Here is a 26,578-nt window from a genome sequence, read left to right on the forward strand (position 1 = left end):
GGGGACAGGAGTTGGCGACCGACTTTTGTTTTGTTTTTTTTTGGATTGAGATTCGAATTCAGCCCCTCGTTATGCACGGGGGGGGTTTACATATCTTTGCGTTTAAAAATTGATTCGACTTCAATTGATGCTTGTGATTTGGTTTCTGTTCTCCTCAGCTTTCTATGTTTAACATCTAACAAAATGCACTCGTTATTCGTGTTGGTGTGGGTGTCTGGACAGTGTGACTGTGTGCACGCTCGTTATTCGCACTCGTAACTTAGTAACATTAATAATATATTAAAAAAAACATCTTTTTGTATACATAAACCTTTTTTTTGAATGCTTTTATCATTTGTCGTGATGTTTAGCTTATTTTCTTTGGGTTTAGTTTTAAATTACTAACTACTTATATAATGTAATGTTAACTTGTTTTACTTGTTTTAATTTGTCCGTAAAGGTTTTGTTTTCACTTCTCTTCTTCGTTCTCTCCTTCTTCGACCTTTCTTCCATTGTATTAATACTATTTTGTTGTCTGCAACATCATTTTCCAGTTTTCGATTTGGCTTTGCTTTGGTATCGACTCGCTTTGTTTGGTAGTATTCGTATAATAAATTTGAACAATTTGTCTTAAAAAATATATACATATACGTAATAATTAACATTCGCTATGTCGTCCGCTTGAACCATCCGTATCTTGTGTATAAAATATTTCCACTACAAAAAATCACTCTTTTGCAAATAAAACTCAATAAGTTTCTTTGTTTTGTTTTCTGTTAACATTGTTCTTGTTGTTTTTTGTCTGTTTTTGTCACTGTCAACCCTCTCGCTTATTTTTCTGCCCACTAGTTAGTTCGTGAGTTTCCTTAGTCCGTTAGTCGAGTGTTCTGGTTGAAGTGCTGTGTTGCAGTGCTGTCTCGCTCGCACCGCTCTCGTCGTTTTGAACGGCGAGTGGGGCGTGGGCGTGGAACATAACGGTATAACTGTATAACGGCTTAAACGAACAGAGATGGCGTTACATTAACGAAAAGAGTCTCGAAGAAGCACACGCACAGCTAAACGGCCGTGCGCGTTTGGTTGTCTAGTGTATATATTTAGTTTGTTTAAATTTGCATTAGTTAGTTCAATTTTTCGTTTACATTTACGTTTCGCGCTTGCTTTTAGTATTGGTGATCCTCGAGGATCGCTAAACACTTAGAAGACACACATAAATAAATACCAACACAATACATCTCCTTCGATTCGTTAGTTAGCTCATTAATTATTTACGTCGCGTTTTTAGTTTAAATCGTTTAACCTTTGTACATATTTAATTCGATTTCAAGTTTACTTTAAATCTGATTTAAGCATGTTTTGTTCGCCACAACAACAATGCACATTTATAAATATTTTTTATCTTTTCTAGTTAGGTTAGTGGGTGAGGCGGGGGTGTGCAGTGGGAGAGTTGAGAGAGAGGGAAGAGCGTGGAGAGAGTTTGCCATAACTTTCACATGCAGAGGTCGCTCCAGCAAGCGAAATTCTCATTTGCCTTTGCTCCTTGCCAGGATGACGAGGATAATGGAAGATAGTGGTGTGTGGTTGCGGGTGTGGGAGTGGAAGTGCGGGGTGCGGGGGTGCGGGTGTTTGGCTCTCTCTCAGCGAGCAAGCGAAATGAAAGTGAAATCGAAAGTGGGTGAAACAAAAGAAAGCAGCAAAGCGGGCGGGAGAAACTAAAATGAAGCCTTGTTTAGTAGTCGTGTGGGAATCTCCTAGCGAGATGAAAATTTCGTGTAGGCCTTGCTTTTGATTCTTCTTGTGTTTTTGGCTTTTGGTTTTAGGTTTTTCGTCTTGTTTTTGCTGGCGGCGCATAAGCAATTTTTATATCAAAAACAGAAAAATATAAGATACATATATGTATGTATATTCATATGTAAATATTTCTTGTTTGTTCTTTAAATGTATATGTATATGTACGTGTATATGCAATAACATTTATATCGTCGTAATCATAGGTAAATACATATAAATCTGTTAATGTGTACATTTAATAATGGGCGTGACAACCGGCGCCTCTTCTCGTCCTCGCGTTTGCCTTCGACATATGTATGTATGTACGCTTACTTGAATATGATTCGTAAATATTTACTATCCAAAAAAAGACAACAAATGAAACAACAATCACAAACAATCAAACGGATTACATACAAACATGGCCAACTCTGGGTTGGACCTACTCTTATTCCTCTACTGCTTCTTGTTAACGCTTAACAGTTCAATCGCCAAAAATGCGACGGTTGATCTCCCCAACTTCTCCTTTAAAACTTTGTTTATGAAATACTCGTGCGGCGGCTGCTTTGGTATTTTGCTTGTTAGCTTGTTACTCCCCGTGTTCCACTTAGTTTAACGCTTGGCTTACATTTGGTTTGGTTTTACATTTAGTTTAACTTTATACAATCTTTGGGCTTGCCTGGGCTGCAAATCTGGGCTTAGTTCTTGATTCTGGATACTGGATTTTGGATTCTGGATTGTGGATTCTAGTTTCTGGATTCTGGATTCTGGATTCTATATCCTCGACTATCTACTACTGACTATCGAGTTGTGTGCGGTTTTCGTGAGGCGCTTTGGGTTCATTTCTCTTTCGCTATCTCGTCCCTAACTTTCGAAAGCTTTTAGTTCACATTTTGTTTGAAACGTTGATTTTGATTAGACGTACTCGCTGTAGGATGGCACTCCGGCACGATTGCGAATGTTTGTCTAGTGTGAGTAACATGCCCTCCTCCATGGGCAGGTCCAAGTGCTCCAAACGCTTCAAAGCACTGTCTCCATCTCGGCGATTTCCGTCTTGTACGACCTGCGATCCCATTAGGATTTGGGTTTGCAAAGAGAGAACGGGGTGAACGCCAAGTGTTAGTTAAAGGATTCTGAACCTCGCGCGCATCGCGTAGATGTATGCTACTGCTACGGAACACCAAGCATGCTTAACGGATTAACTGGTGCAGGACATGCGTTGCGGGCTACGCTAATTAGCATGCCATCCAATGAAAAATGTGACAAATTGTAATCGGGTCTCTTGGGGCTGGTACGATGGGTAGATAGGCAGATGGGTAGTTGGGTAGTTGGGTAGATGGGTAGATGGGTAATGGGGTAGGGGATGGGCGGATGCTGGAACACTGGCAGCAGCTCCGATTGCCAACATGTGCGGATATGTGTGTCAAGGCAGAAGTCGTTTTCAGCGTGTGGGTGTGATGGTGTGTGTGTTGCCGTGGAGAATCAAAAACATTAGCAGTACTGGCGGAGTGGGCAGGGGGGGAAGGGGGACAAGGTGGATGCGGATGCGGATGCGATGGCGCAAGACCTGGGCATCATCAATCAATCAGGGTCCAACGGGGCGAGCACTCAAGGATTCGCATGTAAATAAATTAGTGCCAAAAAGTAAATGCGAAAAGCGAATCATCGCAAGGGGGCGAGCATTGGGATGTGAGGTCGGAGTGGCCGTCACACGATCGGACAGGTGTTCCATTCCAATAAAGGGTTTTCGGTTCCCCTTTTACTTCTTCATCACTCCTGTCCGTTGGCCATCATCAATTTATCAGCCCGCATGCCACGCCCCCTTTCTCGAGCCAAAAAGTCTGGCTCGGCTTTGAAGTATTATCCACGTTTACCCGGACTCCCAGTTCTCCGGCGGAATGCAAAAAGCGTGTACATACGAGTGCTTTGGCTAACAATTTAGGGCTACTCCCGTACCGCCAACCTAATTTGGAGAACTCGAGAAGTTTAGTTGTCTCTGTTTTGGTGGGGCGCAAAACTGGTTAACATGAAAGCCAAAAGTCAGCACGTGGTACGTGTTCTGGGAAAAACGGATTCACTGCCATCCATAACGATGAGCAGCCACCCTGTGGATGCGCACCTTCGCCACCTGCAGGATGCAGGGCGCAGGAGGGAGGATGGCGGTCCACAACGAAGCATTGGCGGGAAGCAAAAGCCGACATAAATAACTATCCATTCGTGGCGTTGGATAAATCCTGGCACGCCATAATGCACACAACAGACACTGAGCAGGATAGAGGACGGAGGACTAGGGACACCGCACAACAGACACGCAACCGCATAGAACAACGCTCCACCTGTTCGACCACGCCCACCGCCCACCTCCTACCGCCCCATGCCAATTCGCCGAAGCAGGTCTCGGACTGTTTACCCGTCAGTAATTAATGCAAATGTCTCATAGCCTCATAGCATCCTAGCTGGCACGGTGGATGGGATATAGGAAACAGGACACAAAAAAAATCAAGCCCTTGACACGGGCTTACCTAAAGAAAGGTGGTATCAGAGCTTTCTGGCCCGAAATATAATAGGATATACTTGATTCAACAAAGTACAGACATAGTCGGTGAGCATTGTGCAAACCACTGTGCACCGCCCACCACAAACCACACTGGCAAACAAAGGAATCGAGCTGGAGTCCAGAGGAACTCAACCGGCAAGTGTTGGAAGCAGCGGCCACCCTGGAAAAGGTGCACTCAGTAACGTACTGTGAGCTGAGAGTTTTTCCCCTAAAATGTACTTCGTTCTTGGAAAAAGTGGACTAATGAGTTTCCAGCAAAATGCAAGAACGCAAAAACATCCACACCCCAGACCCATTAAAGTTTGCTGATCGGCATTGAGTACAACTTAGTCTTTTACCCCAGAGCACCATCGTCATGCACAGATTTATAATCCTCAGTCCGCAGAGCCCTTTGCATGGCATCCAGCCACCCCACAGTGAAGCACCACAAAGTCGTCCTAAGCAGTGCAACCCGGACATGGGGCAGGGGGAACTACTGGCCCGGAGGTGGGTCGTCAGGTGGTGGAGCAGCAGAGATAAAGGTGTTGGCCCCACACAAAACTGGGCTTGTGTTGCCGGCAGTGGGATGGATACAGAGTGATTGACTGACTGCCTGACCATTGGAACTTGCGGTGGAGGTTCAGGGGGAGGAGGTGTGCGAAGTGCGGAGCTTGGCGATGCCAATAGAGATGAAAACGATGATGTGGATGACGACTGCCGGCTGGATGCTGGGTGCTGGATGCTGGTAACCCTGATCCGTTAATTGCTGCCCCTGCTGGCCAGGGGTTGCAGCTGAAACTGTGGACGGTCGTAAAGCGTTCCCACATCCGATTATCTACCCGGCGCCCGACCCATTGTGGACGATATGCAAATGGACAGACCCATACAATCTCGCAGCCTCACAGGCACTTGACACAAAGGCATGGCTCCATTGCCACTGCCCTCCTGTGCTGCCTGTGCTGCCTGTGCTGGCATGAATGACAACAGGAACTGCCGGAAATTGTGCTATAACTAAAGACTATAACCAAGGACTGTTTCCCCGCCCGTGTTTGTGGGCCTGAAGAGTGGGGAGTGGGGCTGCGGATTGGGGACTGGGGTGTGGTGTGTGGGTTGTGGGTTGTGGGGCGTGGGCTCCAGACCGAGTCTGTATGCGGAATCAGGAACCGAGATAAAGTAATTTAATAAAGTCATTTCCATATATTTATATTAGAGCAGAAACCAGAGAAATGCCCCAAGGGGCGACTTGGACCGTTGTAGCAGCTGCCCGGCATCATTAGCGAGGCCAGTAACGAGTCCCGTTCCGCTCCGGAAAAAGAACACTGAACCGTGCTGGAATGTTATCCTAAGCAATTGCTTAATTTAATTACTGCCACGGTGGAGGGGGGAATCGGGAGTCAAGAGTCAGGAGTCATTGTGCAGGGAATCGTGCAGGAAAAGGCATGCACAAAGAAAACTTACCACCTGTATAGATCTTGGGCGCTGGCGGCGAGACTCAGGTTGCCCAGCAGTGGCGGCCGCTCCTTGAGATGATGGTGGTTCAGCAGGTCCGAGGAGGATGCCAGCCTGCAAGGAGACATGTGAATGGGGACACAATGTTAGCCTAGCGCACTATGATGAAGGTGAGTGAGTCGTGAACCGGTGTCCTGCAGATGTGGAACACCGTTGAGTCTGGGAATAGCAGCGTGCACTCACCTCAGCTGTGGCGCCTTGATGCCATGCTTGTCCATGACCTTCTCCAGCTGGCGGACGCGGAGGCGAGACATGTCCAGCTCGTGCTTGACCTTCCAGAGATGCGTGTCGCAGATGGGGTCGTTGCAGCGGTGCTTCTTCAGGATCTCGGTGGCCTCGAAAACGGCGCCCCGGAAGGTCAGCGACTTGCCCATGGACAGCGAGATGAGGGCGCAGCAGTGGCCGCCGTCCTTCTTGGCCAGCCGCTTGCGGATGTACTTAAAGTAGACGTGCTCCAGCAGCAGGAGGAGCGCCGCCAGCAGGATGCCGGCCATGAGGAGCAGAAAGGCGGACAAGAACTGCTCCAGCGCCAGCGGGTCCGAGGACTTGTGCTCCTGCTTGCCCGGACGGCACGTGCCCGTCATCCAGTAGCGACGCAGCCGCTCCAGGTCCCCGTTCGCACGGAACTCAAGCAGCCGCTTGTTGAACATCTGTACGTACTTGGAGTTGCGGCTGAATGCCAGTCCGTATCCTGCAGAGAAAGTAATGGAAATATTTCAGCATAACTTTGTTCTGCAATGCTCATATCTTCTATGGGGGCCACGGAAATTAGTGCAATTAAATTACCAGTGTAACTCACGAAGATGAAAACTACTTCGCCCAGCGCTGAACGTTATATTGCAAATGTTGTTAATGAGCCAAATGAGTGTTGGCAGCAACAGTGAAAAGTTTGCCACCCACACTTGATGCGCTTTAACTTTTAGCCAAGCCGTTTTCACAGCTTACGAGCTGATGCAAACTGTGTGCGGCTGGAAACTAATATAATAATAACTTCAAACGACAATCTAATGCCCGTCAGAGAGTGCAGAAGTTTGAGGTCACAAGCTGGTAAAGGAGCGGAAGCGGAAGAGGGAGCAGTGCTTACCCGTCATGGCATACCAGCTGCCCACGGTCATGAGCCGGCAGTCCTCGTCCTGGGCTACCAGATAGTCCAGCACAGTGCCGTCGTAGATGAAGGAGTCCAGGTTGCCGTTGAGCACGGCGGCCACTCCATCCGCCACACTGGTCTTGTTGTACCTGCGAGAGATGGAAGATCAGTGCTCCGTGGAACGCACTCCACCCTAAGCCAATGGTGGCTGCCGACTCACTGCCGCATGTAGTTGTGCATGACGTTGAAGTACTTGTGGATGGTTGAGTCCGTGTGGCTGTACGGGATGGTGCCGAACTTGAAGGAGGGCTTGTGGGAGAAGGGATGCACCAGGCGGCTGTCGTTGAGACCGCTGAACTCGTGGAACTCCTCCCTAGAAAGTGGACAGTGCGCTCAGATATCAAGTCCGAACCCGGAGTCCCGAAGGCTTACCTCGTTATCATGAAGGCGGCCAGGTTGGCAGTGTATATGGCCAGAAATACCACAGCGAAGAGGGCCCACACATTGGTCATGAAGCGCGAGGTGAAGCCTCGCGGCGAATCCACATGGACGGCGGCCTGGAAGAGCACGGCCCAAACCAGCCAGTAGGTGCGGAACAGGGAGAAGCGGTACGGGGTCACGTTGGTGTTCTGCAGGTAGAGCTTCATGTCGTAGCCGCTGGGCGAGAGCCACTCAAAGAGGAAGATCATGAAGGTGGCCGCCTGGATGGCCACTATGCCCACCTGGACGCAGAGAAAGGGAGAGAGGGAGGAGGCAAGGAGCAAGGACACTTACCAGTGAGAAGGCTGGACAGAGCACGGCTTCAGAGGGGGCTACTTACCAGCATCCAGGAGGCCGTGTCGAAGGGCTCCAGAAAAGCCGTGGGCGAGATGATGCCAGTGCGCTTGGCCACCACGATGGCGATGCCGGTCTCCATGAAAGGCTCGGAGAAATCGACGACCGCCTCGCGCTCCGTGTTGATCATCAGCGAGGTGAGGACCATGTCCGTCTTGCGGTTGACCAGGTCGGCGATCAGGCCGTTCCACTTGCCATTCTCGAGGGTACCCCATTTACCATCTTCGACCCGCACCAGCTCGTAGGTGAAGCCCAGCTCCTCGGCAAACTTCTCCAGCAGGTCTATGCAGAAGCCGCTGCAGCACTGGTAGAAGGACTCGTTGCGGTGTGCCTGGCCCACGTCGATGTCGGCGGCCATCTCGTGGTCGGCCGCCACCCGGCAGAGCACACCACGGTCCATCAGGCACTTGCCACTCACCGGGTCCGCAGGCGACAGATTGATATAGGGTGCCTCTTCGAGGAATGTGATCTTCAAATGGAACTTCTCCGGCACGCCCTGGGGCGGGGCGTGCGAGTTGCCGGGCCACGCAATGTCGCGGATGTCCAGCTTCTGCGTTTCCCAGGACTTCCACACTCCAATCTGCCCCAATTGGAGTCGTGGTTCAGATCAGCATAAGTACAAAGCGGTGCGAGATCGATTGATCGGTGCGGGATCAGATTGGGTCGTGGAACGTGGTTCAAAGTGGTTCAAAGTGGTTCGGAGTGGTTCAGAGTGGATCAGATTGGATCAGAGTGTGGATCAGAGTGTGGATCAGAGTGGAGCGGGAAGAGTAAGCGTGGGGAGAGTGGCAAAGTGAGAAAGGACTGAGAAAAGCATGCAAGCAACTCCCACTTACCTCTTCCCACACAAGGTTCTTGTTGTTGGCGCTGGGCCGGAGGTTCATGATCTTGAGCTCCGCCGAGCGCAGGTCCCCGTCCGCCGTGAACTCGATGTTCGGCTTGTTGAGGTCGCCCTCGATGGACACGTTGCGCAAGTACTTGAAGAAGCTGGGAAAGAGACCGCATGCTTAATAACAGGCCCGGGGCTCATTTTGACTTCAGGATTCTTCACTATTTCTATGAGGACGCTGCTTCCTGCTTCGTCCTTCGCTTATGTAAATCTAAACCCTACGACAGATCGTTTCGGCTGCAAGCGTGCAGAGCACACAGCATTGGGATCTCCACTTACATTTCTCCGTTGTCCCAGCGACCGCGTCCCTCGTCCTCGCAGGACAGCGACTGGGTGGTGAGGCGGCGGTCACGGTTGGCCGGGTCCGTTAGGTAGGCCTCCACGCCGTAGCTGTAGATCTTGATTGCGTTGGAGATCTCGTTCATGAGCGCCGCACTGGAGGTGTCGAAGTGCACGCCAAGCATGCCGACGGGGAACTGGGAGTGGGCGTCCTTCTTCTCTATGACCGACTGGCTGACTACCCAGACGTAGTTTTCTCCGGTGAGCTTCATCTCCTCGGCGGCGCGCAGGATGGTGATGGCTTCGGTCTGCGTGGCATAAAGCAGCATCACCCGGGCCTCACTGTTTACCAGCTCCATGAGGTCGCTGGTGCGGGTGACCACGATCGAGTTTAGGATGGTGAACTTGAAGTGCTCCTGCATCTCGGCCACGCGCTCCCGCACCGCCTGCACGAAGTCATCGTGACCGGCTATCTGCGACGTGACCACCGAGAACTGGTGCCACTTGTAGCGCTCCAGGATGCTCAGCATTGCGGCGCTTTGGTGCTCAATGCTTGGGGCCAGCTGCAGCTGCAGCGTCGATTGCGAGGCCCGTCGCTCCAGACCCGAGTTGTCTGCGTTCCACGAGATAACCGGGATGCCCAGGTAGCCGGCCAGTTGCAGGAAGTACTGCGCCGAGGCCGTGCTGTGCCCAAACTGTTCGTTGTTCATCATGTACAGGATTGCGGATACGTTCACGCGGAGGAACTCCTTGCACAGTGTGCTTAGGATGGCTGGCGGACAAAGGGATGAGTTAGCATTGGGCGTTGCAGTTCATGGGTGGTATCTCGTGGCACAAATCGCCACCCACATTGATAAAGAAAATTATGCAAATCAGTTTTAAATTCGGAGAAAATTTGTTTCCAAACGAAACACTATTGCCTGCGGCTCCCTGGGTGCACTACGTGCGTGCTCATTTGCTTATCTGACCGACCAACCCACCGAAAAGCGCTTCAGCCCCAGCTGCTGATCCCAATTCCAATTCCGATTCGGACCCCAGTCCCTATCCCCATCCCAATCAAAATCTCAATCTCAGCTCGTGCGTGTCTTGTGTACAGATGTGTGGCAATTAATTGCAGATTAGCCACCTTCCGAACTTGTTTTACGATTGGCTGCTGCCACCCGGTGGAGTGGGGGCCTTTTATTGGTTGTGGCCTTCTCAAGGATGGGTGGTGGTGGTTGGGTGCGCGGCTTCTGGCCAACTAGCCTACTAGCCAATTGACCTTTTTTAAGGAATTGCGGGACGGCTCTTCACACTCACAGGGTAATTAATCCATATGCAATCTCAAAGGACTTCAGGGATGGGGGTGCGGTGGGGGAGACTGGGTGTCGTGATTTGGCAACCGATGTCATTGTTCACCAGTGACTATAGACAATTTCGGAAGTTTAGCCTGCCTAAGGGGGCTGGAGGTGGCTGGAGGGGAGCGCTCGAAATCAATGACAAGACATTGTCAAGTCCTAGGGAACTTGCGATGCCCTCTGCCCGCCCCCGTGCCCCCGTAGGACTGTCAGTCTTCTGTCAATGCTTTGGCAAAATGTGAAATCTCATCAAAAAGTTTAATTAACTTTTTCATCACTTTACTTCTGCTATCTGCATTCCATCGCTACTAGAGGGCTGGGATGTCGGATCGCAGGACGTGGGGGTGGCGGGGAGTGGCGGGAGCTGGGGTCTGCTAATTTTTCATCCTGCCCGCAGACGTCTTGCAGTATCCCTGCATTCAATTACCATTTCCCTGTCGGGAGTCGCCCGGATGGATTCAAAGCCGCAGATATGTATGGATGCAAAGATACGCAGATGGATGGCAGGATGGATAGGCCCAGCCACAGGCATAGGCAACCGCACTCGGGATGATGGATCGATGGGTGATGGGTGATGGGCGAGGGATGGGCGATGGGCGATGGCCCGGTGCTTGATTGGAATGCCCAGGGGGTGGACTTGGGGTGGGGTTCTTTACACTGACGACCTTTGTTCGCATTTAACCGAGAATAGAAATTCACTTAACGGAATTAGGCTCGGCCCGGTCAAGACAGGGCACGGCCCCGCTCCCGCTCCCGCTGCCAAAAATTTAATTCCGTTTTAATGGAGCATTTTTGATTCCTCCGGCACGTCCATTACGAATTTAATTGCGTGCATTAGGCATCCTGTAATTGCATTACTAAGTGTCGCCTCAGCAGGGTACTCGCAGTGGAGCCGTAGGAACTGGACCAGCGAGGGGGAGGGACCTGGGGGTCTAATGAATGGATGGGGTGGGGTGGGGTGGTGTTCTGGTCTCAAATCCTACTCACGTCTGAGGTAATACAGACCCCAAAGTGCGTGGTGCGGTGAGGAGATGCAGAGTCCGTCAAGGTGAGCGGCAGTTGAACCATGTTTGCCATGTTTGCCGCCCCAAAGGACTACGGAAGCTCACAATTTCACAATTTCGGGGCCACAAAGGAGCTTGCGAAACTAGCTTTTTGTAATGTGCAAATTGAATTTTGACACAGCCCCAATTTTAATGCTGAACGAGGAGCTGATTGTGGTACCAGCGCAGGAGTCAGGAGTCGGGAGTCAGCTGACAGCTGTCGGCTGTGAGTTGGCTCCGGCTTTGAGTCCTTTCGCATTCGTCCTTGCTCGACTTGTCTGCTCTGACAGCAGCCGCAGGGAGGGGGGTGTGTGGTGCGCTGGCAGTGGGGAAGTAGGGGGGATGCGTCTGTCAACTTATTATAACATCCATTAATTTCATTTAAGCATCATTCAATTGCCTTCGTTTTTATCGCAAGTTATCACAAGTTGCCAACAATGCAAGTAACCGAGTGGAGGGAGAGTGACACCTTCATGTGTGTGTGTGACTCGCCCAACCACTTGGCATCCGCATTGGCATCCGCACTCGCACTCGCATCCGCATCCGCATCCTGCTGCCGCTCTTGAGCAACTTTTCACATTCCGCCCGACGCAGGCAAGTGGAAAAAGCGCCGACAGGCGCTCCACCCAAGCAGAACATAAATCTAGTTGCCCTCGAAAGTGTATCTCTCGGCACACAGAAAACTTCGCATTCGCTTCCGCTTCCACATCCGCATCCGCATCGACATCCGCGGAGCAGGATGGCATAAAGCACAGTTAGAAGTAGCAGCTGTCCCATGTCCCAGCACTTTGACTCGCGCTCGATAATCCAGAATTGGGAAATTCAATACGGGTAGTTGGGAGGGAAAAGCTAGTAGCTGGTAGCTGGTAGCTGGTTACTGAATGTGAAAAGCGATGGAAACTTTTGCCTGGCGGGTTAGAATCCACATTGTGCACACAATTAAATATTTGCAGTGATAATTTCGGACGATTAAGTAATCGTCGCTCACTCTGGTAGCATTGATTACAGATGTATCTTAAGGTGCTGCTGCACCTACCAGCTTTAATGCTAGAAATTAGAGGTAAATGAAGTGAAATCCATGTCTGTTAACCAGCGCATACAAGTGGGCCAGGCTGCTTCTTTCCCCGGAAATGCCTAACCCGGACCCGGAAACTAGTTGGTTGAAATAGTTACTCAGCTCCGAATCCTGCAGCTCCGAGTTGTGACCTCAGCACCACCCCAGACACCCTAGGCATCCAGCCACCCAGCCATCCATCCACCCATCCAGCCACCCGTTCCTTACGAGCACACGCACAGATCCGACAGGGCGTGGCATGCCAATAAAAAGAAATGCCATGCATGGCAGTGTAACAACAACTAGACGAGTGGCGACAGCAGGAAGGACTGTGCTCTGCGACTGGGGGAAAGCAAAGCGACCCGAACTAAACTCGATTCTTGGGCTGGGCGCTGGGAACAGCCTCATATTTTATAACTTGACGTCACGGGCCCCAGCGCCACCGGCTCCCACTTCCCACTTCCCACTGGCTCACCACTCCACCTCGCAGATACGAGCAGCCGAAACTCGCATGACGACAATGACAGGGACAAGAGAGCAAGGACAGCAAGGATAGCAAGGACGGCAAGGACATTAGTGAGAAAGCGCCGACGAAAGCGCCCAAACATCTTATCGAATATCAAAGTGTTGCCAGATGATTTTTCGCTTTTCATGCTCTTGTCGGATGAGTTTTGCACGTGAAGTATTCAACACACACACTCTCACACACACACACACAGGATGTAAAAGGACACACGGACATGTGGGGCGTGCACCTTCTACTACGTCAGCTTAGCTGACTCATATCTCAGAGCTGCTCCGTGATATGCTTTCGAAGACTCTACGGGGCTTAGGAACCAGCCAAGTCTTGGAAACAACGCATTGGCTATGAACGAAGTCAGGCCAAGAACTTACGTAATCTATAGAGGATATAGCCCAGGATCGCAATAATATAGTGTACAGTGGTTTCCCCATTGGATCTTCTATCTCTACAATGCATATGCAATATTTAAACTTTCTTAGGAGCGCAGGCTACTTCTTTCCTACTCATTTGATTTCAACATCCAAATAAATCCGATTCAAAGAGAGGTGAAGGCTTATGGTGATAGGAGCTGGGAGCTGTGAGATGCGAGCTGTGAGCTGCCATCCCGAGAAGAGCCCAAGGACGCGGGCGTCACAGCCACGGCAGATTACTCCACAGCTGCTGACACGGCGGGGAATGGTGAAACTTTGCTGCAAAGTGGAGCGTCATAGTAGTTGTTCCGCCCATTTCACTCGTCCTTTAGTGCGCCACGCCCGCATCTTGTGTCTTCTAAGGTTTCAACGGCCCTGTTTCAACGGCAACCTGAGAGCCTTGTGGACGGTCTTCAACCACCTCCATCACTCGCAGCTCCCAGTTCCCACCTCCCCAGAGAGCGTGTTGGCACCCAGACCACCACCACCGCCACCGAGCAGCCTGGCCCACAACCGCAACCACTTGGCCAGTCGGGCCATTAGGCGTGGTTGCGCCTCAGTTCGCAGCACTCTGCTCCTCTGGCCGCCCCGCCCTGCTCGGATCGTAGCCGTTTTGCTGGTCCTGAGTTTGGGCCATGGACTTGGCCTTGCCCACCCAGCTCGGTGGACTTCTGGGCCATCATTAGCAGCTGAGCGTGTATAATCAGGCAATTCAGTGTCCATTTTGTGTCTGGTCTGCTCGGCGGGGACCGGTGACCACTTGTGACCGACCACCCCTTGTCCGGCACGACTTGGCCGCTCCGTCACCGCAGGCATGTGTGCAATGTCAACAGACTTAAGCGAAGTTCATAGCTTGTAACCCGAAACCGAATCGACGCACATGCTCCTCCCCAGCTCCCCTGCTCCCCTGCTACCATGCTCCTGGCGCCACCCAAGGGCCCGAGCTCTTTTCCATTCTCGTTCCCGAGAGAAATGGTCCAAGTTCAAAAGTCTCCCAGCAAGAGCAGCAGATAGCGCACATACACACATACACACATTCCGCATCCGGCTGAAGGCACAAGACGCCAGGCACGAGGAAAGCGGTCTGGGGTGTGGCAGGATTAGGCCCGAGGGCCATTCTTGACCTGCCAGTGACTCCAAGGATGCGCCTTCTTCTTGCGACGGCGCCAATTAGTGGAACAGCGTCGGACTCCGGCTGGATTTGGGTTTTGGGTTTTGGGTTCCGTTTGGCTGGCTTGGTCTTGGTGTGTGTGCACCGGCCAAAAATATGCCATGGTATCAAGTAGTGTACTCCAGTTGTTCTTCGCTGTACTTTAAAGGACTGAACTAGTGAAGAGCCATGCTCGTTACTATTTAAGCGCCTAATTTTATGCAGCTTGGAACGGGAGTAGGAAATAGTTCCATAAGCCGTGACTTTCTAGACCAGATGACAGGCCATAAAAGGTAATGGCAACTGTTACATTTATCAGCCACCAGTTTAGATTTCTTCGGGTGCTCTGGGTCCATTTATTGATGGCTTTTTCCCCAGTGTGTCTGCGGTGGGGACTCGATGTCTGCCCAGGCCATTGTCCTGCTTGACTTGGCTTGGCCTCCGCCTCCGCCTCCGCCACCCCATCCATCCCATCTGACCCATCTTGGCCGCAGGCTTGGGTCCGTTTCTTTTTCGTTTTTTCGCTTGCATACCCCAGTCGCCTGCTTGCTTACTGCTGGCATCCATTTGTTTGGGGCTTGTTTCGGAGCAGGATTGCCCTTGGCTCACATACAGGCATGTACCGCCAGGGAGCAGCAGCTGCGGCCGAGTACTTGCCCGTTGTCAACAAATGCGGCAACACAGCCACTCGTGTTCGCTCTTCCAGCTGCAGTGGTGGGAGCCGCCACCTGGCAGGTGTGGCAGGCGTATGCAGCTACGACAGGTACAGGTACTGGTAGAGATACAGGCACAAGGAGAGGCCAGAACAGGAGCAGGACAGGAGCAGGATCCGGCCACAATAGCTTATTAATGCGCACTGGCAGAGAATGCAAGGGAGGGGAGAGGCGGCATGCAAACATGGTGTAAACAAGGTTAACGGCGCTGACAGGGTCGCTGGACCTGGTCATTCATTGCCGGTCATTCAATGCAGTGGCCAGCTGGGTGGCAGTGGTGGTGGTAGTAATCGCGGGTTCAATGGCTAATAATAAAGGACCAAGTGGCCCAAGTTGCTGATGGAAGTTGACAGGTTCCCCCTTTCCCCCTTTCCGCCTTCCACCCTTCCCCCGGTAGAAAGGCAAAGGGAACGACAAGAAAAATGACTTAGGACTGACTGACTTAGGGCTGTCGGAGCGGATACTGGCTCACAATGGAGTGATATATGATACGTGGGTCCTGGGCTCCGGTTCCGCGCGGTTCGATTTAAATGAAAATGTCATTTAGCAAAGTGGAGACAACTGGACGGGATCGTTCATTCAATCAACCGCTTATTGACGGCATCGCCCATACGCCATGTGGGCCAGCATGAATGGGGGTGGGCTTGGGGTAGTGCCTCTTCACTCAGCTTTCAATTGCAGTTAGGGTATCGCTTTCGCCACACGGACGAGGCCCAGGATGCGTGTGCATGGCTATAGGCTATCGTGATTCGCAATCGTTCAAGGTCAATCGACGACTGACATCGATATGCGACAACAGGTCAAAGGTTGCGGGCAGTGCGAAACGCACGTGAGTCACTCGGTTGCACGAAGCGCTCAATTATCCCATCAATTTGGCTTCGCTGGCTACTGGCTGCTGGTTGCTGGTTGCTGGCTGCTACTATTGTTATGCAATTAATGCAAATCAGCCGGATGAGCAGATACTAATGGACGTGTCAAAGAATGGGCGCCAATCGAGTGGGAGTGGAAGTGGCAGAGGCAGAGGCAGCGGCAACGGGGTAAGAGGATAACAGATTACACGTGCATATGTACACAAAGTACTCGTGTGCGCAGTGGGTGGCAAACCGAAAAAGGGTTAACCTGTCTGCAGGAAAATGAGGCTCTGTTGCTGATGGTCGTGTTGAAGTGGCGTTAACGATTATTGGCACTGACCACTCGTTTCATCAGGCTTCCCGTTGCTCTTGCTCTTCCAGCTCATTGTGGAACATGCTTCTATAAATTCAATCAATTTCCCCGTGGAAAGCATTATTATGTGCCTTATGTGTCTTTACTCACACTATCCCTACAGACTCGTTCGTAATTGCCCTGCTTTCCATCGCCGCAAATGAGCCAAACTCGATAATAAGGCCATCAAAGTTTATGGCTGCCACGAGAAAGGGGCAAGCACACACACACACACAGCCCGGGCTCAGCCGCCCCAAACCTGACCTGGTAATCGTTTGTTGTGTCTAGGGGTTAAAGCAAATACGATTTTGTATGAAATTGCTTTGACACAAAATCATCTACTACGCTGTCGTGTCGGGCAGACGGAGCTCGAGTTCGAGTTCGAGCCTTTGGAATGAAAGGCACTTGTCGAAAAGAGGAACTTTTCGCCCGACCTGCACAGCTCGTCCAACTTAATGCTCATGGCAGGGAATGTGAATGAGAATGTGAATGGGTTGGATGACAACTTCAACTGGACGACCGCTGACTGGAATTCAATTTCCATACGGTTATTACGAACTTGCTGGCACAAGTCCTGCCAAACTATGTTCGGCAATCAATGGAAGGCGTGCGAAGGGGAACGGGAATGCAATCAGGGGACATTCGGGGGGCAAGTAAAGGCAGACTTTTCCACCTAAGGCGGATGCAAAAGTGGGCGGTAAGAGGGGGAAAAACGGGTGGTAAGTGGGAAAGAAATCAAGGCAGCATCACGCGTTTATTGTTCGACATTCGAGAGAAATAACAATCGTCTCAGCAACTGAACAAGCCCAAGTCCTGTCAATGTGTGTGTGAGTGAGCGAGTGAGTTTGTGTGCGTGGGTGCGAAAGCCATAGAAATCCATTATAAATTCCCCATAGTCCTGGGGAGGGGCAATCAACAGACAGACTTTGTTTGCCATGTGTTGTAATTTGCGTACACACAGATACTCGTATTCTCAAGGTCCTGGCTATAATAAACATTTAAACATCATTGGAAATTCATTTGGGTTTTGTTTGCGCTCGCATTTTCCCCACACTCCCCTTGGCCCCCTTGCCGCTCTGCTGTTTACTTTATCAATTTGGCCAACTGTGGAAATTCAACATAAAATTTCGATATGCCCCCAAGTCCACCCGCCCTCTCGCCCCATCGCCACATCCATATGCACATGGCTGATCCGGGCACCATCACTCTTGGCCATGCCCTCCTCCCACTTTGCACTTCCCACTTTGCACATGCCACATCCCACATCCCACTTTCCGCCCGGAGATGTTAAGTTTGCTCCTGCTCCTGATCCGGCCCTTTTTATAGCTGTGCATATTTTAGTGCCACGATGCCAGTTTCGGGTTCGAGCTCGGAGTCGGGTCCTGGTCCTGGTCCTGGTGCGTGGCAGTTGCATGTGGCACAGAGAATGCAATTTGTAGACATGGGCACTTCGAGCGCAGCCTTTTGATTTGCAATTTTGAACTTGCAAAACGGAATCTGGGATCTGGTATTCGGGATTTTTCAATAACAAAAAAACAGGACGAAAAAGCGGTGGCATAAATTGTTGGCATTGGGGCACTTGGCAACCCTGTTACAGAATTGAGTGCCCTGCCAGCCCTGCGCGGCTTAAATGTGCCACTTGCACTACGGCACCTGAAAAACGAGTTGTCACTCAACCAGAGCAGAGAAACGTAGCTCACCATGCTCTTGGCTGTCCTGACAACCCTGGTAGGCACTTGGTCATTCTGTTACATCTTCATTGAAATCGCCTTGCCAACCCTGCAAGCGCAGCTCTTGCAATTTGAAATTCAGCTTGTTGCCTAATAAAAGCACTTGGCAACTCTGTACCACTGCAACTCTGCAGGCCCGCCTTATAGCCAAATCGTTGACAACCATGCCGCAAAGCGGTGACAACTCTGCCAGCGATTAATTACAGCCTGGCTTGGCCTGGTCATTTATTTATGTGCGCCCCGTCCGCTCGGCCATTAAGCAGTTTTCTTCGTTTCCTCACTTTCATTTCCATTTGCGTTTTCTTTTTTGTTTTCGTTTTCATTATCATTTTAATTTTTATTCACGTTTACGCTTTATTGCGTCGTCGTGAGTGGCAAAGGGGGTTAAGCGCTTAAGAAGCTCTAAATGAACGGCCATTAAAAATGCGCACGCAATCAAGAGCCCACCAGGTGTCGTCGCCCACGACCTGTAAGCTGTGGCTGGTGGCTGTGAGTTGTGACCTGCGACCCGTAGCCTGTGACCTGCGCCCCCGTGGTCACAATAAACGTTGGTAGGCAAATTTCGCGCCCGAGTAGCAGCATAAGTACCTACATAATTGGGGAAAAGGAGCATTGACAAAGGAGCATTGTGAAGGACACTCACCGGTCGGACTGGGCGTCAGCGACATCATGTCGAAGTGGATGTTCTTCTGCTCGAAGGAGTAGTCCTTCAGGAAGGTCAGCTTGGCGCCGCGCGTCTTCGTTAATCCGGTGACCGCGTTGTTGATGCTGCGCAGGTACTCCCGCTTTCCGAAGTTCGTGTGCGGCGCGATCAGGCCGATGTTGAGCTGCTCCTTGTTGGCCGCCGCGCCCTTGCTCAGGCTGCCGCCTCCGTTGGTCAGCCGGAGGCCCTGGCAGGACCTGGTGTCCAGGATCAGCAGGGTCAGGACCGTGAGGAGGAGCAGCGGGATGGGCCCGCTTGGAGGGGTGAGTTTTGGCTTTCGTCTACTTGTTGTGCTATTGTGCTGGCTGCTGGCAGTGTTCAAAGTGGCGATTGGCGTTTGCATTGGCATTGTGGTAGGCGTGGGCGTGGGCGAGGGCGAGGACGTGGGCGTTGACATGGGCGTCGGCCCATCCGTGCCGCGTTTCAGCTTGACGCGACTGGGCATCATGGCGCGTGGACTACTAGATCCTGAAGTTCGCTGGGATCCGGTGCTCAGTGCTCCGGTGGCCTCTAGTGCATCTGGCCGGGATGCAGTTGTCTGGGCCGCGCTATTGTTCGGATTGTGGATGGATTGCGTTTTCCTGAACAGTCTGGGTCCGCTCGCTGGCCGCTTTTGCCTCTGTTCGCTTCCCCGGGCAGTTGATGGTCTTGTATTGACCGCTGCGCATTGCTAAATTCAGACGGGCAACAGAAGTTATGTTCAGTACATGTACCCACCACCCCACATCAATATACACATGCCCCTATGCACACATACATACACACACGCACACAGGCACACACGCACACACCTAGGCAGCAACATCTGCAGCAGCAATGGCAACACTCGTCGTTGACGTTTTCCGCCATTTCCATTTCCGCTTCCGCTACTAATTTGTTATGGCCGGAAAAGCACCGTGGAGCCTTTTCGCACATCGCGATGTTTGGCGCCCCTCTGCCTGCAAGGAATGTCGTGCGCAAACTTTCGGATCCACTGTGCCGAACGTGCCGCCTGCTGGTCGCCGGCGAGGACATTCCACCTCCAAACCCCTCGCCTCCGTGGACAGAACAATAAGAGAGAAGAGTGTAGCCGCCTTTTGGAATGATGAGAACTCAGGGGGCTTTATCAACTGGACTGCTCAGGTATTGTAATAGGTGTCTTGCATTAAATTCTGGCTACAATGGAGGGGAGCATTGCCAGCAGCAGTGAAATGAGTGCTGAACAACTGTGGGTGGCAGCGCAGAAATGCTGCTGTATGCTACACAGATGTCAGATATGGTTTCTCAGCTCCCAGGCCCTGCAGGGTACTTCGCCCTGCGATCCCCTGCTCCCCCCGCCCACACAGTTTTTCACTCGGATTCAATTTGAGCGCAGCTTGCCATTCTACATAAATTAAATGCGACATTGGTCCGCATAATCGCTGCTCTGGCACACACTCTCGCCTCCGCCTCCGCCTCTGCCTCTGCCGCCAGGTTCCCGATTCCTGATTCAAGCAGCCCCCAAACCCCAAACGCCAACCCCCCACCGCTGCTCCTCCACCCCCGCAGGGAATGCGGCATTTGCTCGCGAAACTTTCACTTTGAATTTCGAATGCTGCCAGTAGCTGTAGTAAAAACAGGCCAGGGCAGAACCAGGCGGAGCAAGGCAGCCGAAGCAGCGGAAACAGAAATCGGGAATCGGAAGGTGGGAGGTGGGAAACGGGAGGCGGAAAGTGGCAGCGGGAGAGTTGGATACAGATATCTACTGTGTCCTCCTCCCCCGTCCTCTGCCAGCCCTCTCCTTTCGATTTCCCGCACAGTCTAGCCATTATGATTGTCATCACCATTAATATCTCCACATATTGCGGCTGCTGGTAGTTGCGCTGTATCTCATTCTGCTTTTCCGGCCCGAATTTGCGCTTCGTTTGTAGCTATTGGTACACTCGAAAAAACCTTCACTCCCCTGCAGCTTGGTTTGTCATTCGAAAGACCCTACGACTGTTATCCTGTTTATCCTTCGCATTCTGCTAGACATCTTCATACATAGCTGTTACTAGCGGATTCGTTTTTCATTCACTATTTCGTTTATTGGATCAAAGCGGACGCTGGTCTCACCCCGTTCCTTTCTGTGTGCCCCACAGCCAGAGCTCCGGGCTTGGCTTTGGGCGTCGCCTGCTGCGGCTTCGTGTTATCATCGCATTCCACCGCCTGCGCCGAGAAGGGGGGCGTGGCGGGCGGCAGGGGCGGCAGGGGCGGCAGGGGTCGTGGCTCCTGCGTCAGCAAGTTGCTCGACTTCATTTCGTGTTGCGGCGGTTGCTTCGCTTTTCGCCTTTCGCATCTCCTGGCTGCGCGGCACACAGAAGCTGTTTGGGCTTATAATTTGTCGGTTGATGGTTGTCGGTTGTCGGTTGGCCCTCCGCTTTGCGTAGCCCCTGGTTTGCTTAAACTGTGTTTTGACACTAAGCTGCCTGGCTGTCAATAAGCGGGGGTGGAACCATCTCCTGCCCCACTTCCTTGGCCCACTTCCGTGGCTCGTTTGCAGGAAAGAGTGATTACTTTGTTGGGGCCAAGCAGGCAGGCACAAAGGCACAAAGGAAGCAGGACCCAATGCTCCATGCAATGGCCGCCAAAGGCGCCGAAGGTCACGGGCTCCTTGGCGGCTGTCTCCGCATGGCCCCATCTCCCAGCTCCCATCTCCCTCCAGGCTCATCCACACACATCTGTGTGCGTGTGTTTTGGGGTAGCCGTAAATGTCTGTGTGTGCCTACATGTGTTTCGTACTTTTCGTACATGATGGCGGCAATAAATTGTATCTTATGAGAAAAGAAACCAAAATAACAGACATCCCGGGTAACGTGGCTCATAGTCCTCACAATGGACTCCCCCTCTCCTATCTCCTATCTCCCATCTCCTCTCTCCTAGCTCCTTCCTGGGGCAGGGGCGGTGCTTCGAGCTCGGGGGCTACATCATTCATCGGACGTGTAATGAATTCACGGCGTATTAAACTTTTGATTGAAAATGCTGGTTGCTCCGGCTCCGCCAGCTAGCGTATTCTTTTGGCCCTGTTGTTGCTGCCACTCCGACAATGGCATTATCATCATCCCTCTGTGTGTGCGTAAGTTTATGACTTTTGCCGGACATCTCTGTGCTAGGCTCAAGTTGTGTTTGCTATACTTGGCTGTTTTGGCTCTATTGGCTCTTTTGGAGACAGGTTCTGTTACGAACAACCACATACACACACACACACACACATGTGATGCACAGAGAGAAAAACTTGTATTACGTAAGGAGCTTGTCGCTCAGTGGGGAAGCAGTCCTTCTTGGACAGACTGTTTTCTCTCGGTGTACATGTTCATGGCTGTTCATAGCTGAACCCTTTTTAGAGTTATTTACTTTCTAGCATGGCTTGCCGCTTTCGGCTTCTTTCTCTACCCGTTTTGTCATCCTCTTTCACTGACCACGCCCACAAATGCAATACACGTATTTATTTATTTGTGTGTTCCATTCCCCCCGCTTCCATACTCCTCGCCGACGTCCGTGGACCCAGCGTCTTGCGCCCCTCCTTCCTTAGCCGTGCTTTATCGTTCCCGGCCAACGGATCCTTGTTAGGTCGGATCCAAATGGGTTAGCTTTAGGCCAGAACAGATGACCGGGTGGATAGATAAATGGGTGGTGTTGGGAATGAATGTGGTGGGAGTAGTGAAAGTGGGAGTGGGAGTGGGAGGAAGCCGTCTTATTTGACAGGACGGCGACCGCTGTCAGCCCCCAATCCCCTCTAGACAAACATGGCTATGGCCGGTTGCTTATTAGTTTGGGCCAAACGTTGGCGCTGTCAACGCTTTTTCTTTGTTCCAGCGACACTGGCCCTATTTTTCTTTTCGCATCGCCAAAAAAAGGGCCGGATTCCCTGGTGCTCGTCGGCGTGAAAAATGACTACGTGTTATCTGTGTGACACTGATGGTGTCCCTTCCCCCATCCGGCGGGATCTGGCTGGCACCTAATTCATTGGACCCCACCCAAGTTTCGGCTTGTTGTGCCGCCAAACAACAAGCAAACAAAAGTTCGCTGCCCAAAGTTGGTCGAATGCAAATCCCGCTGCAACAACGCGTCGGCCACAACAACTATGGTAGCAACAAAAAGCACGTACAGGCGCAGGCACAGGAACAGGAACAGGAGCAGGAACACGAACTGGATAAACTAACACGATGTCAGTTTGTCCCGCCTCGCGTTTGTGCCATGTTGTGTTGTGTGTCCTGTGTTGTGTTGTGTTGTGTTGTGTTGGCCCAGAAGTTTCGGCCCCCGACTGAGATGCACTTGCCGCAGTGGTTATTGTGGCACATTAGAGGCATCCTTGGCCGGTGACCTTGAGTCGATGGTGGAAGGGGGAGTTCCCCAAATAGATTCAGCACCGACTGGCTAGCGCAAGATCTGTAGACTCTCTACACAGATACCGTAGGCCGATATCCTGGTAGAAAACCGGTGAGCCTGATTAATTGGGATCTTTCTAAAAGATATTAATACCAACTTTGCTTACATTTTTCTGCAATACTCTATTCTTATCTCGACGGGAATCTGTAACACAGTACAATAGATATATTTTTGAAGAAAAGCAATTAGGAGGAGTTAATGGGGGTCCATCGATTTAGCTAAATATTCAATGCACTGCCCCATTCCGGTTTGTTTACTTTTCAGGATGCGGCTGGCGAGCGGGCCAAAATGGGCCAAAATGGGTCAGAAGGCGAGGGCAAGGAGTGGAGCTTAGAAAGTGGGCGGGGCCCCAGCGCGCGCCAAAAGCCGCCCAAGGCTGCTTCGCTTGGCCTTCCGCCTCGAATTAGCGAAAATTTCATAATAATAAAAATCTCAATCTTGGTGGCGCGATTGGATGGCGGATGGGATGGGGTGGTGGCGGGTGATGGGGGGTGGGTGGTGCACAGTGGTTTCGAGTGGGTGGGTCGGCTGTCGAGGGGTCTGTCATTGCAGGCTCTTAATTAAAATGTGTTGCAGGGGGGGCTGGTGGGCGGCGGGGTGGGGCTTTTGTTTTGCTTTCGCGCTGTTTTCCTTCTGCACTTTTGATGCACTTGGCCATTGTTGTTGCGCTGCCTGCGGTTGTTGTCGTTGTTGTTGTTGCAGTTGCCGTCGCTGTTGTTCTTACTCTTATTGATGTTGTAGTTGTTGTAGTAGTTGTTGTTGTTGCTGTTGTTGTGATTGGCACACTCACTCACACACTCGAACAAAAACAAAATAAAGAGTGACAGTGGGGCTGCCGCTGCATTTCTCCATTGCACTTTCCCGTGATTATTTTTATTAAGCCCGATGTTTTTCGCAGCTGCTGTTGTTGTTGCTACTTAGCGTAAAGTTTTGCAAGCGTGCGGGGGATGCAGGATATGCGGGGCAAGCTGGGGAGGGGTGGCTAGCTGGAAAGGGTGGGGCCTGAAACTGAAACATGAAGCAGGTCCACACCCAAAAATTCAAAGACACGCACAACGACAGCGACAGCGGCGATGACGACGACGCAGCCTCACTCACACAGACGTGGGGCAGGCACACGAACACATACACACACACACACACACACACACACACACACATGGACATACACGCCCAAAAAAAAAAAAAGCGACGAAAAAGTTCATCTGTTTTGTTGTTGCTCATGTACTTTTTCGCCATCATTCCGCTGTGCTTTCTCTATTTCTCTCCCCTTCCCCCCACACCCCCTTTCACTTCCCCTCCGCCTGTCCAACCCCATCCACACAGTTTTTTGTCCTTTTGCCATTGCTGCTGTTGTTGTTGTGCCGTTGATGTTGCTGCGCTGCTTTCTTTGTTATAAAACAAAACACACTCGGATTGTCACATGGGCGGGGTGGGTACGCAGGTCCTGGGCTTACGTTTACGTTCGCATCCTGGGCGCAGTGCTCACTTGGTCAGTTCGTGGTCAGTCCAGTTCGTCCCGTGTGTCCAGTGTGTGTCTAGAGCTAGGCGTTAGTCCAAAGTCTCAGGTCTCAAGTCCCAAGTCCGGCTCCGAAGTTCGAGTCCGCTTCAGCGGGCCAAGCCAAGCTCAGCTCAGTCTGGGAAACGGAAACGGAAACTGAGACTGAAACTGAAGCCAAACCTGGCTCTCTGGCTCTGGACGCCTGGCAGCTCCTGCAGATGCGGATGCTGCTGATGCGGATGCGGGTGCGAGCGAGCACAACCGAGCAGGACTCTGAACGGCACGGAGCGAGCTAAACGAACGGAACGGAGCGCGCTCTGCGGACTGAATTCGATGAGCCACCGAATGGCACTGCCAGGCAGCCATGGAGCCGCCTCTGTCGCGAGCAAGAGGAAGCACTCTTCCGCAGCTTCCTCAGTTTCCACGGCTCCCACAGTTCCTGCTGCTCCCGCTGCCCCCGCTGCTCCTGCGAGCGGATGCCAGCCCCAGCGCGAAGGACACGAAGTGGTCTCGTATTTCCGACGGAACGGGCGCGGTGGGGCGTACGCAGGGGCCACCGAGCACTGTCAATGTCACAGAGAGAGAGGCATTGACTTGGTTTCGATTTCGTTTTCGTTTCATTTCGGCTTGTAACACGCCCTCCTGCAGCGTATACGTAATATCCTGCTCTCGCGTCTCTCTCTCTCTCTGCTCTCTCTCTCGCTCTGCTTCTGCTTCTGCTCTCTTCTGGATGCTAATCGCGTGCCAAGCCCATTGGCGTGGTTGCCACCCGGCGAAGTGAAAGTCATCAATCTGTCAACCCTCAATCACGCCACTTTCGAATCTGTTATCAGGACATGTCAGGAAACAAGCCTCCATCAAAATGGAAAACTTGTCAAAGGGGTATTTTCGATTAGTTCGCCTACTTCAAATTGCTCGGGCATTTGATGTCACCAGGGTGACTGTTTTCAACATTCCCGCATTGCGAAAATCGAGTTCGGAATGGCAGGCAGACAATCCTGCGGCATCTGGCAACGCCCGAAGTGCTGCTTTCGGGTCTTTGCGTCTGCGCCGCTTTTTTTGTGTTTTGGGGAGCAGATGGAGGATGCTGGGGCTGCAGGACGCATCGGGGTGGAGCAGGACTACTGGGTCTTGCCTCGACCTCATCTGTTGGACCATTAGACTGCTCCGCCGTTCGACTGCTCCACCGTTCGACTGCTCGAGAGGTGGACGAAAACCACGTGTTGATTTGTTTTGATTGTGCGCACTCTGTGCGATTCCGCTCCTGCTACTGGTACTGCTCCTGCGACTGCGACTCCTGATTCAGATTCAGATTCCGATCCAAACTCTGACGCCGTGGCTAAGGCTGCCCAGGCAGCCTTAGCTTTCTCTGGCTTTGGCTTCTTACGCACGGCGTCGCCACTTGCCAACTGAATGCTGGGCGGCATGCTCCCTGCGCAGCCAGGCGGCAGCAAAGGAGCGCCAGGACTTGGAGCCTAGTACATCCTAGTACCTCGCCCTTGCGTCGACAAGCCACCGTGGTGCGCACGGCGTAATAATTGGGCATATAATAGGACGGACTGGATGCAGATTTTATTCGATTTCAAAGCCAACGAATTGTCGTATACATTCCATCTCTGAGAATATTGCCTGATGGACGGCAGCCTAGGCTGACTTTGCATCCTGCCATGAACAAGAACGAGTAACCACTGTGACCACGACGCTCATCGCGTGCGGTGTGCTTCAAGCGCTGGCAGATTTCCTTCGGCTTTCGGACTTGGGCTCGTCCGTCTGGGCTAGGTTTCGGCCTCTCGGTTTCGGCTTGGATTTCATCCTGCTTCCGCTCGCCAGAAACCAAAGCGGCGGGTAAACGCTTTGCGGCAGCCCTGTTCCCACCGCTGCCGCCCCTGCCATCCGTCGAGCTTCCAGGCGCCTTTGTCGCCTTTTGTGGTCTGCGTCTGTGGAT

At 51.8% G+C, this 26,578-nt stretch overlaps 1 protein-coding gene across 1 annotated transcript; it reads right to left on the bottom strand.

Moving 5' to 3' along the window:
- Window positions 1-1,942: 1,942 nt before the first annotated feature.
- LOC122623048 (glutamate receptor ionotropic, NMDA 2B) lies at window positions 1,943-24,854 on the bottom strand. The gene is made up of 11 exons (XM_043801941.1): window positions 24,590-24,854; window positions 18,687-19,416; window positions 8,881-9,652; window positions 8,549-8,699; window positions 7,699-8,292; window positions 7,311-7,600; window positions 7,099-7,251; window positions 6,876-7,027; window positions 5,975-6,482; window positions 5,741-5,845; window positions 1,943-2,809 (listed from the first exon to the last, which is right to left on the bottom strand). Exons 2-11 carry the CDS (start codon window positions 19,192-19,194, stop codon window positions 2,767-2,769), a joined length of 3,276 nt encoding a protein of 1,091 aa, XP_043657876.1. The 5' UTR covers window positions 19,195-19,416; window positions 24,590-24,854; the 3' UTR covers window positions 1,943-2,766.
- Window positions 24,855-26,578: the final 1,724 nt, after the last annotated feature.

This window comes from Drosophila teissieri, chromosome X (genome assembly GCF_016746235.2).
Source record: "Drosophila teissieri strain GT53w chromosome X, Prin_Dtei_1.1, whole genome shotgun sequence".
Classification (NCBI taxonomy): Eukaryota; Metazoa; Arthropoda; class Insecta; order Diptera; family Drosophilidae; genus Drosophila; species Drosophila teissieri.